Source organism: Typopeltis vanoorti, chromosome 4 (genome assembly GCF_054136105.1).
Source record: "Typopeltis vanoorti isolate ZY-2024b chromosome 4, IOZ_Tvanoo_1.0, whole genome shotgun sequence".
Classification (NCBI taxonomy): domain Eukaryota; kingdom Metazoa; phylum Arthropoda; class Arachnida; order Uropygi; family Thelyphonidae; genus Typopeltis; species Typopeltis vanoorti.
Genome location: NC_143552.1, coordinates 163240989 through 163261742, shown reverse-complemented (window position 1 = coordinate 163261742; position 20754 = coordinate 163240989). Strand labels below are relative to the sequence as shown.

Genomic DNA, 20754 nt, shown 5'->3' with positions numbered 1-20754 from the left:
CTGTGGGTGATGATTGATAGAAAACTGAAATTCAGGGAGCATATTGCAAAGGTGGTGAAGGTAACCCAGAGGATTGCTGCAATACTGAGAAGGACGCTGACTTGCAGAGATAAAAGAATTATCATTCCTTTGTATAAGACCCTGATCAGATACACTTAGACTGTTGTTCTCAGGTTTGGTCCCCAGTATTTGAAGGAGATAAATTAACTGTGGAAAGTGTACAGAGGCGGATAACAAAGATGGTTTCAGGACTCTAGAATGTGAGTTACGAGGATCGACTGAGGAAATGTGGACTGCAGAGTTTGGTGGATAGAAGGAGAGGTGATATGATCAAGACTTTTAAACTATTGAGAGGCAGTTACAGGGTAGACATTGGGGAGTTCTTTTGCTTGGTTGAACAGCGGGAAGGAGTGATGACAAGGGGCCATCCCTGGAAGTTATGAAAGGAGGCTGTGAGCAAGAGGATGAGGAATGGTTTCTTTGCACGGAGGATGGTTGAACCATGGAATGCATTGCCTGAGAGAGTGGTTAGAGCAGGAACGATCATTGGGTTCAAGGAGTGGTATGATAAACTTTGTGTTTCCTAACGACCTCCCATGATGAGTCTTTTGTCTCCATGGAGGCCTGGATAATAATAATAATAATAACAACAACTAAGATCGAATGAACCACTCATCTAGTTTGGTCATATCAATAGATCTAATTCAAGTTTTTCAAGGGCTTATTCCAGGAACTCAAAAGAGTGGCATACCTAGAATAAACTGGATAGACAATATTAAAAATTGGAAAGGTTCTTCACTTTCAGAGCTGCAAAATGTCAATCAATGAATGAGTGAAAGATTTCTGTGAAGAATATTTCCTGATATCTATTCAATGGTCCTTTGTGGATTATGGAAAGCAGAAGAAGACACTCTTCACAGAGGACTGTTCCCATGTGCAAGACTCTTGATAGTCAACTATCAAAGGCACTGTCATCTCTTTTGGAGATTTTCCTTGTATATGTGGCAATATCTCACTGTCTGATTAACATGAAGGTTAACATAAAGTTCCAAACACTTCACCAAACACTATTCAGCTATGTTCAATGCTAGTCCCACTAATCAACATTAAAAATCCACTAATAAAAAATCACTTCATTGGATGTGTTGTGTATGCTATATCTAGCAATTAAAGACAACCTTCTATATTCATTTTTTCTTTTACTAGCTACCAAACCATAGAATTCTCTGGAATTTGATTTGCCGCTTCAACCAGTTTTTTTACCACACTCATCACCTTTCTTGCCTGTACATTGTAATCCTTGTGCTAATGATAAGTATTCTCTTTTTTATACATCTTCATAATGTCATCTTCATTTACAGCGCCTGCGTAATTCCATGACTTATCCATTTCACTCTTATCCTTCATTATTTATTTGTTTAACTTTATGAGTACAGTTTGACATTGCTCAGTCATTGATGTTGAACCTCTTCTTAAAATTGATCATACCATAGAAGGGTACCACTCTGATTGCAGAGTTTGTCATCTTTGTGGTTCCAACACACGTTTTTTAACTTAAGCGAAGCTTGCACCTACCAACTTACGTCTCATGATAAAACCATATGATCATTCTCATCATCCAGAGGTATTGTGATGACCTCTTCTGTTTTTCACCATATAAAACATTATGAAATACAATACTTCATTTCTTGGCGTGTTGCTTCCATCACAATGTATAAAGTAGTTGTCTCTAAGCAATTCAAGGAATTTATTCTCCTTACTCATGTTGTTGTTCGTCATATGTTGCTTCCAGCATCCATATGTTGTCTTTCAGCATTCTCATCTGCCTGAACATTTCAAAATTATTTCCCTCTGCATTTCCTGACTTGTGACAATCAGAATGTTCAATATTCCTGAACATTTCCAGCCTCACACCAAATAACTTTAATACCATCATCAGTTCCTTGACATTCTATATGGGATCTTTTCTGAGATCATCAGTATCCTCACCTCCTGAAAATTCCATCTTCTCCAGAAATGCTATATCCATCAAAGGGAAGAGCCACTACCCAGACTAGTTTCGACCTTTATTGAGGTCTCATTAAAGGTCGAAACTAGTCTGGGTAGTGGCCCTTCCTTAATGTGCATAACATTAGACAATTCCTCTTCATATCATCACACAGGACTTCTGACTTCACTACCCCCCCCCCCCCTTCCCCATGAGGCCAACCTTAAAAGTAGTGTCTCTCATTCATTCATCTCACACCTATCCTTGTAGTTTATGCTCACAGCCTACTGTTTAATTCTCATTTTCCTTCCTGGTAAACTCATCATCCAGCAAACAGCTCTCCTTCCTTCACTTGTCAGCCCGGTTGACTGAGTAGGTATCATACCTGCTCTTTGGCCAACATGATGCAGGTTCTAATCCTACTGCAGGCATGAGTATTTGTGAAGATCATTAGTGGTAGATGATTTCATGAAATGGTTCAAGGCCTCTTCTTATATTGGGAACTTTGGAAGTGGAATTAAAAAGTTTCATGTTTGGTCTCTATAGCAGGGCTTTCAGATTATCTAATCTTAGTCCACCTATGGTACTAATATACTATAGTCTCACAGCCCTTTATGGGTGGGATTCACATAACAAGAGAGATTATTCAAGATTAGCCCTTTATTGTAAGCTTGAAGTGGATTCATGAAAACAGTTCCATGTTTGATTTCTTAGAGCAGGATTGCCAGATTATCTAATCCTAGGCCACCAATGGTTTCTATCCATGAAAGACTTAGTCTTTCATTACTGGAATTCATATAACAAAAAAAGATTATTCAAGGCCTCTTTTCCTACACATGACTAACTATTATGCATCCATGATCATTGCCTTTCTCTTCTAGTACCTGCTATCATACCTCGGCAACAATCTCTACTTCTCACACTTTTCTACTTCACTATTTTTAACAGAACCTTCAAATCCCACACTGAATCACTTATAAATCATTTGTTCCACCCAACTCGGTTATGCATTTCATCTCCTTTTCATGTCCTTGGTCACTCTCCTATTGTTTCCCTTCTCATACACTTCAGGATCTTCCCTGTATAAATATCCTTCACTAAAGAATCTCCAATATATTGGATTAATACAAATCCAATGGAGATTGAATTTGTATTATTAGTAAATTCTGTTATTTTAAAAAGAAAAGACTGTAGGAAGGCTTCTGGAATTGTGTTAAATAGATTAACTATTGGTAAGTCAACAAAAACTTCAGTATCTCTAGTTTGGTCTATAGAATTGGAAAAGTGGTACTTTTTCTTGTCTGAAACATTAAGGTTATCTAGGAAGATGACTTTATATAATTTGCAGAAAATCGAGATTCAGAGTAGAAAGTCAAAATTTGTAGAGTGATTTTCAGAGTTTGATAAAGACATTGAGTGAATCCAACAGAATGGGACATGAAAATTTTTAGCCAGATAACATCAAATAGAAATCATTTCCTTATGATTTGTTAATTTAATATGTTAATTTAGTATTCTTTCAGTTCTCTCCTTTCTCCCTAATAAAGACAAGAAAAGCTATTAATATATTTTCAGTTATTTCTTTATGCTATCATGCATTCATGATCATTGCCTTTCTCTTCTAGTCCTTGCTAGAAGAGAAAGGCAACTAGGCATGCCGGCCTGGTTGGCCGAGTGGCTAGCATGTCCGCTCTCCTGCCAAGAGGCTGCGGGTTCGAATCCTGCCATGGGCACGAGTGTTTGTGATTGTCCTACTAACTCTGTGTGGAATCTGCTACCCTACCACTTATTCTAGCAGAAGATTTAACTCCCAAAACCTGGTGAGGTATGGGAGTAACCGTATAGCATCTAATGTGAAAAGTTATTAGAAGACTAGATAGTAAAACTTGATATTTTTTTCTTTTCTTTTCTTTTTTTTTTTTTTGTTTCAGTATAAAAATGTTTTTAACTGATTATTTAAAATGGTTAAGGAGTGTCTTTTTTTTAAAAAAAAGAGTTGTCTAAACTTATCTTAAAAACTTCCCTCCCTTTGTGATATTACTAATCTATATTAAGAGGTATTTCATGAACGCTTCATCCATTCAGAATTGCAAATAGTATTTCAAACGTTTTAACACTTAAGTTAATTTAAATATGCAAACAGGAAAATCCAAGTCTCTCACTGGCATGGCATTACTTAGCCACTTGATTAATTGCTTCTCTTGTGTGCATGCAACACAGTGAAATATTTTTGTTTGTATATATGTTATTAAATTTCAGTAACAGAGGAAATTGATTAACTTCTGAAATTGGATTTGTATTAATAGTAAATTCTGTTATTTTAAAAAGAAAAGACTATGGAAACAAGTATGTCTAGACAAAATAATATATTTTTTAATTTTCATTTACTAGAAAGAATGAGCACTGATGCAATTGATATAAATGAAGAATTGGCTTTCATGTTAGAAAATGACATTTCAGAAAATCCTCAAGAAAGAACTGTAGATGAAGAGCTTCCTTATCTTTTATCTCATTTTGGAGATCTTCCGCAACTGGAATTTCTTTTTAATCAAAATCCAATGTTTTCAGTGTTACAAAGAGAAAGAAATTCACATGTACCAGATTCTCAAAATGGCAAAGATACTACAGGTAAGAATACATAACTGTTTTGCAACTTCATTTGAAATTCTCAAAAGTAATAACATTCCTGAAAGGAAATGAGTGAAAGGACTTTTAGCGCCAACCAACTTCTATAAATCAGTAGATAGTCAGTCTCTGCCCTTAACCATTACTGATGAATTTATGGCTTCTGATCATTTTGGGATTAAAATGATGGCAGATTATTCCATATCATGTTGCTAAACCCTTACTGGTATTATTACTTGAAATAGTGCACGTTTTGGGATTTTTGAATTGCATGTTAAAAACTTGAGTTTGTGGGAGAAAAATCCTACTTATCTATGTCAAAGATTTCCTTTCATTATATGTGAGTTAGTTGTAGAAATTCTTGTTTATGTAAAATATTGTTAAGCGGTCTTTTTTATGTATTATATTATTTATTTTCAGAAAGCCTTCCTTGTGAATTTTGTGGTCATCTCTTCCCTGAAGATGTACTGATCATACATCAGGTGAAGAATTATATTGTGTAAAACTTTCATTTTTATTTATCACTGTTACATTTTATATCTATTAAGTTCGTATGAATCAAATTAAAGCATTGCAGTATCAAGGCATATAATCAAAGAAAGCACGTAATATTTAGTTAGTGGAAGGGATCATGCTAAACAACATTGATCAAATGTGTAAAGTAGGCTGTAGCTGTTTCTAAAGCTTGAGTAGTGGTCATCACCTACATTAGATATGTGTGATAGTTTAGCATCTTCTAGGAATGTTTATAATAGATTTATCTTAGAAAAATTCCTTTTGCTGTCTGTATTGTAATAATTCTTTACTTAAAGCATAGCATGTACACAGGTCTAAACCTGATGGTAATACATCACAAGGCTTCCTGACTACATAATGAATAATCCTGCTGTGGTCCTGAAGGGAATCAATAAGAGGGTGGTCTGAAAAGTTCTTGGTTTCAACCATAGATGGCAACACTATCGGCGAGGTTTTTTTTTCTAAGTTGGTACATCTGTCATAAGCATCCATGTGAAATTGCAAGTCATTCTATCAAGTAGTTTGTTTTATACAGCTGTCTGAAGCAAAAGTGTTGTCTGTATTCCTTGAAATGGATGAAATTGAGTATCGTGCGGTTATAAAAATCCTTTGTAAAAGAAGATTTAATGTCAAAAGAAATTCATTCGAAGTTCATAAACGTTTTTTGGGCATTCTTCTCCTTCGTTTTCGACAATTAGATAGTTGGTGTCGAGGCTAGCTGTTGAACGGACGTGCTATCGGAGAGCTCCTGAGAGATTTGTGTTTTTTGTTGACTTATTGGTGTTTTGGATTCAATTTAATGGACTTAAGTGTTTAATTTTGGTATATTATTAGAGCTTTATTAACGTGGTTAGTGTACTAAAGTTTTTATAACATAATCTATGTCGGGAAGTCGCCGCTAGATGAATTCATAATGAGTAGTGTTCGTGCAAGCTCCAGATAAGGTTACAGATAAATATGGCACCTGTGCGTAGGAAAATGGCAGCCAGTAATGAAGGTTCGCCATCGTTATCAAAGAACGGTAGCATAAAAGAAATGAGTCAGTGTACTAGCTGTGAAATGTATGCTTTGCGGAGTGCGGTCGGAGTGTGGTTAGATGATGATAAAGGATTGAATGTGTGTAGAAAATGTAGGGAGAATGCAGAATTGAAGTGTATTTCGGATCGTGAGTGTGATATTTTTGTCAACCTTCAGAATGAAGGAAATAGGGATATGACAAGAAACGGCAAGGTTGTACATGAAAATTGTGAGAGTGTGAATGTAGAAAGTGTGAATGATAGTATAAATGGTTTCTCAGAGAACAAAAAAGATGAGATAGATGCATTGAGTGAGATCGCGTTGTTGAATAGTGCGATAGAAAGAGCAAAACAGCAGCTAGAGTGCATGAACAAAAGTAGACTGAATGAACCAACCAATAATAAAAGGTATGACAGGAAAAATAGACGTATGAATGTGAACATGAACAAAATGAAGGATAGAGTGCTGTATGGAGACTCGTTAGTACGAGGTGTGTTAGTAGAGGATTTGACAAAATCGTACCAACCTGGTGCGACCATAAAGGACGAAACTGCGTCTATTAGAGAGCAAAAGGAAAAGGTGAAAGAAATGATTGTTGTGGCAGGTACGAATGATTTGAAAGGAGATAAAATGGAAATGATAGAAGACCTGAATGAATTGTTTGAGGTAGCAAAAGAAAAGAGTGAGAGAGTTAGAATGATTAGTCTTTTGCCACGGTATGACAGTGAAATGTTTAAAAGGAGGGCTATAATTGCAAATGACTTTATGCGTGGGTTATGTATGACGAGTGGTGTGGAATTTGTGGATGTGTGGAGTGAGTTTGATGGGCGAAAGGATCTATATAAGATGGATGGCTTGCATTTGAATGGTTACGGTGTAAGAAGACTTGAGAAAGTGTTGCTGAATGTAGTGGATGTGCAAATTCAGGGAAACTAGATTTGTTAGGGGGGGGGTAGAGATACAGTCCTTATGGAGGCAGTTGAATGTAAGAATGAATATAATATGCCAGAGCAAATAAGGACAACAAATCAGAGTGGGATAGTTAATATAAGGCATCAAGGTAGGGTTGGGGCTAATGGGGGGTCTTAAATTCATGTACACTAATACTAGGAGTATTAGGAACAAGAAGGAAGAGTTTTTGGCCATGGTTGGCACTTCTAGACCACAGGTTATAAGTATTAGTGAAACATGGCTGACTGTAGATGATATAACTAGTGGGATTGAATGTGATGGGTATAGTGTGTTCAGGAATGACAGAGAGAATAAAATGGGGGGAGGAGTATTGTTGATGATAGCTGATGAGCTCCAGCCAAGGAGAATAGAAGTTGAATTGCAGGATAGAGAAAAGAGCACATTTGAGGCCATTTGGTGTGAGATTGTGGCTAGCAGAACTAAATATACATTTGGGTGCTGCTATAGACCAGGTGATGGAAAAGATGGTGGTGACAGTATGCACAAGCAAATAGAAGAAATGGGTGGAAGGAGGGTGATTATTATGGGAGATTTCAACTATGGTCGCATCGATTGGAGTGAGGAGAGGACACACGGGAGGAAGGAACTGGATTTTATGCGGTTATTAAGGGATAACTATCTGTGACAGCATGTAATGGAAAATACTAGGGGTCAGAGAGTGCTTGACCTAGTAATTACATCTGAGGATTTGGCTGTAACAAATATGACCACATTGCCACCAATCGGTGAGAGTGATCATAGGGTCTTAACTTGGGAGGTGGCTAAAGGTGTAGAATTTTCAATTAAGACAGGGTACATGTGGAATTATCGGGCGGGAAAGTATGACAAGCTTAGGAGTTTGATTGGTTCAGTGCCATGGCATGTACAACTGCAAGGACTAGAAGTTGATAGTGCATGGGAGGTAGTTAAGAAGTGCTTGCATGAAGCAGTGGCTGACTGTATACCTAGAGTCCGAATAATAAATCAAGTAGGGGTTAAATGGATGAATAACACCATTAAGCTTGAGTTGCAAAAAAAGAAACAACTATGGAGGGAATTTAAGGAGAAGGGTGACCGGCAGGCACATGAACGGTATAAAGCGCAGGCCAGAAGGGTGACGAGTGTGGTAAGAAAAGCAAAAAAGGATTACGAAAGAACATTGGCCATGCAGGCTAAAGAGAATCCTAAACAGTTTTTTAGATATGCAGCAAGTAAAAGGAAAAATGTACATGGCAGATTGATTTTAAAGAATGCCGATGGTAGGGAGGTAACTGAATCAGTTGAGATAGTTGAGTTACTGAGTGAGCATTTTGCAAAAGTATATCATCCAGGTGGTGACATTGCAGAAACGAATAAACCAGTAGATTATATGGGAATTGTGGTTAATGAAGTGGAGGTGAGTAGTCTATTGCATAACCTCAATGTCAATACATCTGTGGGATTGGATGGTATACCAGCTTGTGTTGTACGAGAAGCAGCTAAAGAATTGTCGGTACCCTTGACCATTTTGTTTAATTTGAGTCTCGGGTCTGGGTTAGTCCCGAGCGAGTGGAAAGAGGGGAAAATAGTTCCACTGCATAAAGGTGGTTCCAAGACTGCTGTTGTAAATTACCGACCGATTAGCATATCAGGAATCATTGTCAAGGTCTTAGAGAAAATAGTCAAGAGGAAAATACAAGATTGGATATAAGAAAATGGGATACTGTATCGGGGACAGCATGGTTTTGTGAAGGGTAGGTCATGCCTCAGTAACTTGCTCACGTATTATAACACAGTGACGGCTGAACTGGATAAGGGTAATGGGTTTACGGTGATTCTGCTGGACCTTGCTAAGGCCTTTGACAGGATTCCACATGGAATTCTAATCAGTAAATTGCAGCATATGGGAATGGACATGGGGTTGGTGAGATGGATAGGAGGGTGGTTGATGGAGAGATATCAGAGAGTGGTTTACTCGGGAATGGAGTCTACAAGACGGCCTGTGACTAGTGGTGTGCCACAAGGATCTGTTCTTGGACCACTGCTGTTTAATTTGTTCATAAATGATATAGGAAATGATCTGAGAGGAACAGTTCATTTGTTTGCGGATGATGCGAAGTTGGGTAGGGCAATAGTGAATGCAGATGACGTCAAAATTTTGCAGGATGATTTGGATAGATTGGAGGTCTGGGCTAAGGAGAATGGATGTCAGTTTAATGTGGCAAAATGTAAGGTTATGCACTTTGGGGTGAAAAGATTGGCGTCAGATTACTGCATTGGTGGAACCCTGCTCCAGGAAATTGATGAGGCACGAGATTTAGGAGTGTTGGTAGATAAGGAATTGAAATTTAGGGAACACATTGCAAAAGTGACCAAAACAGCTCATCAAATCACTTGGTTGCTGAGGAATACGTTGACAAGCAGGTTATTGTTCCTCTCTATCGAGCCTTGATAAGACCCCATCTAGACTACTGTGCTCAGATTTGGTCACCTAGGTTTCTTCTTGATGGGGAGGAGGTGGAGAGGATCCAGAGGCGAGTGACCAAGATGATAGCAGGTCTGTGGAATGAACCGTATGAGAACAGGTTGAGGATTTGTGGGTTGCAAAAATTGGTTGATAGGCGGAGGAGGGGAGATATGATTGAGACATTCAAATTACTGAAGGGTTTCTATAAAATTAATTCAGAAGATATTTTTGAGAACAGGGCTGGTTGTGGGAGGACTAGGGGACATCCATCGAAACTGGGCAAAAGTGTGGTTAGTAAAGGTGTTAGAGCTGGGTTCTTTACTTTTAGAGTAGTGAATGAGTGGAATGCACTCCCTGAGTCTGTAGTGGATGCTGTGACAGTGAATGAGTTTAAGGCGAGGTATGATAGATACTGTATGAATGTCAAATAGTTGTGATGAATATGATTTGGGGCCTCCCTCGATGAGTCTAATGACTCCCTGGAGTTGCCCGTAATAATAGTAATAGTAATTAAGAAATGGGCTGTCGAATTTAAACGTAGCTGTACTAGCCTTGAAGATGATCCACGTGAAGGACATCCAAAAAGTGTAACAACGCCAGAAATCATTGATCAAGTGCATGATATGGTATTGGATGACCAGCAAGTCATAGTGCGTGAAATTGCTGAGACTATAGGCATTTCAAAAGAACATGTTGGATATATTTTGCAAGAAGGAAAGTTCATGGCATTGGTGTTTTGGGTTGCTAACGCATTTTGTTTACTAATTATCTTAAAAAGGGTAAAACAATAACCAGGGAATATTATTCCAATCTTTTAACCAGACTAGAAAAAATTCTGAGAGAAGACCCGGTTTGTTGAAGGAAAAAATCATCTTTCATCAGGACAATGCATCTGCCCACAAAGGTGTTTTGGCAATGGGAAAATTAAGGGATCTGCACTATGAATTGTTGGAACATCTACCCTACTCCCCAGATTTGGCTCCCTCTGACTTCTGTCTCTCCCGAAAACTAAAACTCTTCCTCGCTGGTCAGCGTTTTTCTTCGAATCAAGAGGTGATTGCAGCTGTAGAGGAGTATTTTGCAGATCTTACTGAGAACCACCTACAGGGATGGGATAATGGTGCTGGAGCATCACTGAATAAATGTATTAGTCCTAAGGGAGATTATGTTGAAAAATAAAAATAATTTTGAAATTATAAATTTGTTTTTTTCAATGTTAGGCCGAGAACTTTTTAGACCACCCTCATATATACAGGACACAGTTCAGGTTGTCCAGTGGATTGGAAATTTCCCTTAGAAAACAATATTAAAAAAAAAAAAAAAATCACAAACATTGAAATCCTGTCAAAATCCCAATAAAAAAAAACTGAAACCTATTTAAAAAAAAAAATTCCACCTCACCAGCATATAATATTGGTAATGGTCTTACATAAACAATGTGTACTACCATCTAAACCTTACCTCTTATTTCCAACAGAATCTCAGCCACAACTGCTATCCACCTGAACTTTCTGAACCATATTATTCTTGTGTAGAGGCTTAAGTGCTGTGAGGACATTATGTTGGAGGTTTAATGGATTTTTTACAACACTCAAAAAGAATTAAAATAGAATTTAATACTTCCTATATTTAGTCCTAGTCACTAGGATATCTACGGGGATTACAAAAACAATTAATGTAACATGCACACAAAAACTTACAATACTAAGCCCAACCACGTGGGTGACACTAAAGTCCTATCTAGGTGGAGCTCCCTCTAAGGGCGGTAGTAGGTAGCCTGGAATGTAAGGTGGGACCTCTGGTGATGAGTGTTTCCCAAATCTTCGGAAACTTAATGCAACTGTATTTATTAAGATTTGGTTGGTTTCTGTGAGCTGCTGCTGCTTCTAAGAAAAGTCTCTCTTTCTTGAATTTGCTGTGGTGGAGCATGGTGGTTTTCTTCCATGATACTCTGTGGGTGGTGTCCAAAACATGGTCAGCCAAGCCTGAATGGCCATAGTTGTGTTTAACGATATACGACTTGTGTTCCACCAGGCGGATGGATGCTGATCTGTCTGTCTATCCAAAGTACGCAAGCTTACAGGAACAGGGTACTTTGTAAACTCCAGGCAGAGAGAGAGGAGGGAGCTGATCTTTTGTAGAACGGATAAGGATAGCAAGTTTGTGGTAGGGCTTATATGCTGTGTGTAGGTTATACTATTTTAGTATCTTAGCTATTTTTTCCGAACTGCCACGGTTGTAGGATATGGTGATGGCATTTTTAAATCTTGTTGATGAGAGGGGAGGGGGGGGGGAGGAATTGATTATTTTTTTGATACTGTGTTCGCTGTAGCCATTGGAGAGGAAAGTTCTGTGTATGTGGTTAAGCTTAGTAGTGAGGGTGGTTCCACTGGAACAAAGATTGTGGGCTCTCTTGGTAAGAGTTTTAATGATGCCATATTGTTGCGAGAGGTGGTGGTGGTGGTGGTGGTGGGAGAGTTTGTGAATGTATCTGCCTGTGTGTGTGTGTGGGGGGGGGGGTTTCTGTATACAGTGAAGGCAAGTGCATCATTAGGCAGGCATGTGACTAAGGTGTCTAGGAAGGGTAAACAATTGTTCTTTTCCTTTTCCATAGTAAACTGGATTCTTAGATGTAGACTGTTGAGATGACTGAGGAAGGAGTCTAACGTGTCTGGGCCATGAGGTCAAATAGAGAACACATCATCTACATATCTTAGCCAGATAGAAGGTTTGAGTGGGGCTGAGTCTATGGCTTGTTTTTCAAAATCTTCCATATAGAAATTGGCAGGGGGGGTGAGAGGGGGGAACCCATGGCGGTTCCCTCTATCTGCTTGTAGATTTTGTTCTTAAAAGAGAAATACCCAGAGTTGATGGCAAAGGAAAAGTGATCTAAGATGTCAGAGGGAAAAAACGTTTTCTAAGAGAGATAAAGTGTCAGTTAAGGGAATATTGGTAAACAAAGAGGAGATATCAAAGCTTACTAATATGTCTGTATTATTCAAGGTTAAATTTTCTGTGAGGGCTTTAAAGTGGGTCGAGTTTTTTATATAGGAAGCGGAATTTCCAGTGAGGGGGAACAGAGAGTTGGCCAGCTGTTTAGACAGTCTGTAATAAGGTGCATTGGTGGCGGCATCTAATATGGGCCTGAGTGGGGGAATTGGGTTTGTGGATTTTTGGTAAACCGTATATTCGGGGGGGGGGGGGGTCGGGAGCGGAAAGGTTTAAGTTTTTTTCGTGACGTCAGGAGGCCAGGTTACTTTTTAAGTAAGATTTTTAATTTCTTAACTTGTGTTTTTGTGGGGTCGTGTTCTAGTGGGATGTAGGTAGCGCGATCGCGGATGATATTGTTCATTTTCCGATTGTATTCGCTGGTATTAAGAATGACTGTGGCATTACCCTTATCCGCTCTGGTAATGACGATACTTATTTCTTTGCGTAGTTTCAGGAGAGCCATGCGTTGGGCATACGATAAGTTACTTTTTGGAGGCAAAGAGTGAGCGAGGATGTTGGCTACGTCGAATCTGGTGTTGTTGGCTACCTCCGACAGTAAGCGACCGATCTCCCGTTCGACGTTAACCATTACATCGAGCACCAGCACTTCTTTTCATACCGAACTTTGCAGTTCGGTATGAAAAGAAGGGATACAAGAGTGATACCGAGCTTCGCAGGTCGGTATCACTCTTGTATCCCGACATCTTTTTAAAAACACAGAAACTAACCAAATCTTAATAAATACGGTTGCATTAAGCTTCCGAAGATTTGGGAAACACTCATCACCAGAGGTCCCACCTTACATTCCAGGCCACCTACTACCGCCCTTAGAGGGCGCTCCACCTCGATAGGACTTTAGTGTCACCCACGTGGTTGGGCTTAGTATTGTAAGTTTTTGTGTGCATGTTACATTAATTGTTTTTGTAATCCCCGTAGATGTCCTAGTGACTAGGACGAAATATAGGCAGTATTAAATTCTATTTTAATTCTTTTTGAGTGTTGTAAAAAATCCATTAAACTTCCAACATAATGTCCTTACAGCACTTAAGCCTCTACACAAGAATTCTAATCATCCATGGAGAAGATTTAGCACACAAATCCAAGCACTACGGTAAGTCAAAACTACGACTATCTAGACAACTAAATAGGCTGGCCTTTTTAAAAAGATGTCGGGATACAAGAGTGATACCGAACTGCGTTAAAATGAAGATCAATTTCCATTCCAAAAAAGCACTCCGTATATATAAACGTGCCAGCCTGGCATTACTACGCGAGTAAATCGCCTCTACTCATGCCGCCCTCGCAGTGACAAATGCTGCCATTGGCTCCTTACATTCAGAGCTCTCCACCGTTCTTAACCCTGAACTTTGGTCGATTCTCTCTGACATTTCGGAAACTTCTGCACAGAGAGAATTTCAAAAAATAAAAAACAAACACGTCAAGAAATACAGCAACCTGGTTAAAGACAAACCACAACCACAAATTCAACCGCTCCAGACAGTAATAAACCTCTCTTCCAAAAGGCTCAACGATGATGCCGTCAGCGCTCTTTGCCTCGGATGTAATTTTGCTGTCGCCCTGAAAGAAGTGCCGGTGCTTGATGTAATGGTTAACATCGAACGGGGGATCAGTCGCTTACCATCGGAGGTAGCCAACAACATCAGACTCGACGTAGCCAACATCCTCACTCCCTCTTCGCCTCCAAAAAGTAACTTATCATATGCCCAACGCATGGCTCTCCTGAAACTACGCAAAGAAAAAAGTATCGTCATTACCAGAGCGGATAAGGGTAATGCCACAGTCGTTCTTAATACCAGCAAATACAATCGGAAAATGAACATTATCCTCCGCGATCGCGCTACCTACATCCCGCTAGAACACGACCCCACAAAAACACAAGTTAAGAAATTAAAAATCTTACTTAAAAAAGTAACCTCCTGACGTCACGAAAAAACTTAAACCTTTCCACTCCCGTCCCCCCCGAATATACGGTTTACCAAAAATCCACAAACCCAATTCCCCCACTCAGGCCTATAGTAGATGCCACCAATGCACCTTGTTACAGACTGTCTAAACAGCTGGCCAACTCTCTGTCCCCCCTCACCGGAAATTCCTCTTCCTATATAAAAAACTCGACCCACTTTAAAGCCCTCACAGAAAATTTAACCTTGAATAATACAGACATATTAGTAAGCTTTGAAATGTGAAGTTACTATAAGACAGGACCTACCCTTTAAAAAGCCATATTGTCCACTATAGATTATCATATCCCTGTTCATCCGCTGTTGTATTTTACCTTTCACCAACTTTTCCAATACTTTAACAAGTACTCTGTATTTCTGTCTTGGAGCCATCTTTATATAATGGTACTATCTTACCCTCTTTCTACTCCCTTGGAACCTTTCCAGAGATTAGACTTAGAGTGAACAACTTCATCAGAGGAAATGCCAATTCCCTTGCACATTCATGTAGTACACAGGCTGATATACCATCCAGTCCCACCGCTATGTTCATATTTTTTAATATAATAAATTTAGTTTAATCCTTTATCCAAGTGTAAGCAAACAAAGTTTGCGCCTGAAGTATCTTCAGGACTGAGGCAACTCGTAGTAATGGTGGACCAAGCTCTCATCACTCCTTGTCTCAGTATCTCCCATAATGCAAAGCACATCTCCTTGCGGACATGTATAATGCAATGCATTAAGGGAAGAGCCACTACCTAGACCGGTTTCAACCTTTATTGAGGTCTCATCAGTTGATGCCAGACCTAGAAGTGGTGATACTAAGGCAGAAGCAATGGAGAGGTCATATTTACCTATACGAGTTGCCAAAAGGTGTATCACCTTATTAAATTACTCTGGATTTAGAGAACGATGTTAGAAGTTTATTTTTCACTTGGTTAGACTATAATAAAGTGTAAGCAAGTGAAAAATAAACTTCTAACATCGTTCTCTAAATCCAGAGTAATTTAATAAGGTGATACACCTTTTGGCAACTCGTTTGCACGCTGAAGATACTTCAGGCGTTTGCACCTGAATCCCTACAGAATGCAATAAAAATCAAGGCTTAATTTTACATAGAGTATTTTCTGCTTTCTTTCATCAAAAGTTTAACTGCCATGGACCTAGGATATAACATGCATGATACCACAGAATGTGATAGCAACAATTAGCAATATTCCAACACACATACATTAATGAATTTACCATTTGTATTCTGGTTTATCAATTATATGCTACAGTTGAGAAGTTATCAAAAACATCTAATATGTGTAATTAATTGTTGTATAAAACTTTTATGTACCAGTACCCCTGATGCTGTAAGTTTTACAACTTACAAAACTTGTTGTTTTTTTAATGGCTTATTTTTATTAAACTCTTTATTTACATAATAATGTGGTCTCAATACCAAAAGCAGAACTTCTAAACCACAGAAACTTAGATATGCATTAAGATACTGAAGTATTTATTATTAACATTGATCTAAATATTTCATCTACTTACCAGATAATCCTCACCATCCTTTTCTTAAGTAACCTTTAACTTTTTCTTAACTAGTTTTCCTTCTAAATATACTGTAGTTGTCACTTCTGGTATTGTACTGATGATGATGCCCTTTGTTTGGAAAGAGCTGGATTTGATACAAAGAACTTTTGCCATACAGTGCTGACAGTTTTCCTTCCAGAAAACTCAAGGTTTTCATCCCACAGAAGAGAAAAACTGGCCAGAAATGCACATGTAATTAACACACATAGTAGTTATTGTATGGGAATCTCCATGGAGTCTGAACACTCATTGCGAGAGGACCCAAACTATCCACACAATCTATCATACCTCTCCTTGAACCCATTAGCAGACTATGCACTGACTCTGGCAACCTATCCATTCATAACTCTCCAAGCATAAAATCTAGTCCTCACACTCCTACTAACTACAATTTTATTCAATTTCCAGGAATGGCCTCTCCAGCCAAGTGCTAAAATATTTCTCCTGCATCAATCCTATAAAACCTTTTAAGCAGCTTAAATGTTTCTATCATATCCCCTCTTTTTTTCATATCAACCAACTTCTGCAATCCACACACTCTCAATCTATCTTCATATGGAACATTCTACACACCACTCACCATCTTGGTCACTCGCCACTGAATCTTCTCTACTGCTTCCTCATCCCCAAAAAATCCAGGAGACCAGACTTGAGCACAGTAATCCAGATGTGGACATATCAAGGCCTTATTAAGAGGAATAATAACTTCCTTATCTATACCTGTTAGTGTGTTCTTCAATACCAAATAATCTAATGGGCTACCTTAGCGATATGTCCTCTTAACTCTCTGTACCACCACCCCTAAATCTCTAACTTCATCTATTTCCTGGAGTAGTGTCATCAATGTGATGCACAGCTGGTAATCTATTTATCCCAAAATGCATAACTTTACATTTCTCCACATTAAGCTGATACCCATTATCTTTTGCCCATTCCAACAGCCTATTTAAATCTTTCTGCAAGCTCAACACATCACGTTTATTAACTATTACTATTAATTTTGCATCATCAGTAAACAACTGAATATTTTCTTTCAAGTTATTTCCTATATCATTTACATAAAAATTAAACAGCAATGGTCCCAGCACTGAACCTTGCATCATACCACTTGGTTCTGTCCCTCCATATACCACTTTATGATATCTACCCAGGAGCCTCCCTCTTATCTGCTTAATCAGTGTCATATCCATCCCCATTTGATCTAATTTGCACAACAGAGTTTCATGTGGTATTATGTCAAATGGCTTTGCAAAATCCTGCAGGTAGGTTATTTAAATCTTCCTGCAAGCTCAACGCATCGTGTTTATTAACTATTACTATTAATTTTGCATGCTAGGAGTATTCGAAACTAAGCAGTAGAGTTTGTTGCCTTAGTCAATATGTTGGGACCTCAGACTGTAGGAGATTGTAAGCGTTAGTGAGACGTGGCTATCAGAATCCGACATAATAACTGGTAACAAGTATAAAGAGTACACTATTTTTACAAAGGATAGAGAGGATAGGAGAGTAGGCAGCATGCTGCTAATGATGTCAGATGACTTGAATCCATTAGAGTTGAGACCCATGATTGTAGTAGTACTACTACTAACAGTATTTCATGTAGCAGTGAGTTTGAAGTCATCTGGTGTGAGGTGAAATCTAACAAGATCAATTACATAGTGGGGTGTTGTTACAGACCTGATGGATCAGTTGCTAGTGATGAAGAAATGCATCACCAAATCGACAAGATGAGTAATCATTATGGGAGATTTTAATTATCCAAATATTGATTGGGTAGCAGTAGAATCTCTTGAGAAGAATGAAAATGAATTTATTGAGCTGTTGCGGGACAACTTCCTCAAGCAGCATGTGACAAAAGGAACTCGAGGTCAGAGAGTGTTAGGTTTGATTATAGTGTCAGAGTGCGTTTCAGTTAAAGATGTAACTATTCTGCCTCTGGTAGGTGACAGGTGATCATGTGGGTACTTACTTGGGAAGTGACTAAGTTTATGAATGTTCCATTCAGAAAAGGTTACATGCTGAACTATAAAGCAGGAGATTATGACCAATGGGATCGGTTGATGGATGGGAAGCATTTAAACAATACTTAAAAATTATGCATTATCAGAGTGTGTCAGGAGAGTACAAAGAATAAATAGGGTAGGAATCAAATGGATGTGTAATCTTATTAAGCAAGAGATTCGTAAGAAAAAAGATGATGTGGAAGGAATACCATGTACATAAGGATATCAGCATGTGTACTAAAAGTGTTCTGCTGAACTGGCTATTCCTTTGACCAGGATGTTTCCTATGAGTCTCAGAACAGGGAAGATTCTGCAGGAATGGAAAGAATGTATGGTAATTCCAATGTATCCAACTTCGACCAATTAATATCTCAGGAGTGGCAGTAAAGATTTTGGAAAATTTAGTTAGTGCCAGCATTCAGAAATGGGTTGACATTGAATCTGTAATTTGCAATGAGCAACATGGGTTTACTAAGGGAATGTTTTAGCAACTTGCTCACATTCTATAACAATGTTACCATTGAACTAGACAAGGGTAATGGATACATCCATGATACTTTTGGATTTTGGTAAGGCTTTTGACAGAATATGACATGGTAGATTGTTGCATAAATTGGAGAATATAGGTTTGGATTATTGAATATTAGCATGGATAAGAGGATGGCTGACTGACAGATATCAAAAAGTGGTATATGGAGAATGTGAGTCCACAAGATTTAAGGTAACTATTGGTGTACCACAAGGATCAGTGCTTGGTTCACCATTATTCAATCTATACATTAATGATATTGGAAAGGATCTGACAAGTGATATACAGCTATTTGCTGATGATGCAAAGATAGGTAGGGTAATCAGGAATGCTGCTGATATGCAGTACTTGCAGAATGATTTTGAATAGGCTGGAAATGTGGGCATGGGAAAATGGATGTCAGTAAATGTAAAGTCATTCACTTTGTCGTATTATATTGGTGGGATTATGCTTGAAGAAACTGACGAGGCTAAGGATCTTGGAGTATTAGTAGATAGGAAGTTGAAGTTCAGAGGCCATGTAGCAAAGATTGCAATCATCAAAAGATAATTGCAATCTTTGCTACATGCAATCGACCATTCACGTGTAAAGATAAGGATGTCGTTTTGCCTCTTTACGAGCCCTTCATAAGACCTCACTTGGTCTATTGTGTGCAGGTCTGCTCTCCTGGTTTCTGTTATGATTCTGATACAGTGGAGGGAGAGAGAGAGAGAGAGAGAGTGCAAAGGAGAGTTAAAAATTATATCATGATCATGAAGGCAGATTGAGAATTTGTAGACCGGAGACACTAGCAAATAGAAGAAAGAGGGGTGATATGATTGAAACGTGTAAACTTCTGAAAGGGTCATACAGGATTTCAATTGATGGGATTTTTCAATTTATGGAGGGTGGGGAAAGGACAAGAGGGCATCTTGGAAGCTGAGAATGAATGCTGCTAAGAAGGGGGGTGAGGGTTAGATTTTCTCTTATAGAGTGGTGCATGGTTGGAATGGATTGCCATTGGATGTTGTAAGTGCTAGCAGTGTGAATGAATTCAAGAATAAGTATGATAGCTAGTGCATGTAGTATGTGGCCTCTCTTGATGAGTCCCTGACTTCCTGGAGGTCTCTCTTAATAATAATAATAACCATTGTATAAACATTTCCTTTATTCATCTCTGCTGTTACTCTATTATAAAAATGTTAGTGAATTATCAAGGCCTGACGGACCCTTCACACAGTCATGATGCCTCTCATACAGCATCATATTTTTATTACTCTATTCTTGAATTCTCTTTTTGATCAATTTTTCCAGTAACGTTCACCACCACGCATGAGATACTGATTTGTCTATAGTTTGCTACTGCAGTGTTAGAACCTCCCTTATGCAAGGGAATTATTTTCCCCTCTTTTCACTCCCTTGGAATTCTACCAGAGCTGAGACTTAAATTAAAAAACCTAGTCAGAGACATTAACAGTTCCCTTGCACATTCTGCATACCCCGAGCTTATATACCACCTATGCCCACAGCTGTATTTATATTGCAGTATAGATAGTTTGCTTACATAGTATAAGCATACAAAGTTTGCTCATGAAGTATCTTCATGACTAGGCTTCTTGTATATATAGAACACACACACACACACACACACACACAGGTGGTCCCTAGGTTACGGACAACCCGACTTACAATGTTTTGTACTTACGAAAGAGCTCCCAAGGCTCTCCATAAGGATAATTAATAATTAAATTAATAATTCGTTAACTAGTTCCTTTCATGCATGTAAACAAACCGTACTTTGCGGTATTATTAAAGCAGCTCTTCCGTTATTTGGAAGTCAAATTTAAGGGTCTAGGTCACACTTGCCATGTTTGAAGATTGGTTCTTGAACTGTTTTATTTCTGCTGTGGAACATTATTGTTTGTAAAAGAAAATTCTCTTTAAAATTCTGCTTGTGCTGGACATTGCTCCTAGACATCCAACATCTTTAGATGACCTTCACGTTAACGTAAAGGTCGTATTTTTACCACCCAACACTACATCATTACTACAGCCAATGGATCAGGGAATGATTTCTGCATTTAAGGCTTATTACTTATGGCATACATTCCCACAAGCATTCAGGGCTATGGAAGATGATGTGATTACCTTGAGAGAGTTCTGAA

At 38.5% G+C, this 20754-nt stretch overlaps 1 protein-coding gene across 8 annotated transcripts in view; it reads left to right on the top strand.

The window, feature by feature from the left end:
- LOC150107813 (TRAF-type zinc finger domain-containing protein 1-like) overlaps window positions 1-20754 on the top strand; it is a 337022-nt gene that overhangs the window by 186035 nt on the left and 130233 nt on the right. For 6 of the 8 annotated variants that reach the window (XM_090392060.1, XM_090392062.1, XM_090392061.1 and 3 more), the window contains exons 8-9: window positions 4379-4615; window positions 5033-5094. In XM_090392060.1, the coding sequence (XP_090248186.1) occupies window positions 4379-4615; window positions 5033-5094 (299 nt within the window). The remainder of the gene's footprint in view (window positions 1-4378; window positions 4616-5032; window positions 5095-20754) is intronic. The other 2 variants (XM_090392067.1, XM_090392066.1) reach the window with 1 other exon arrangement.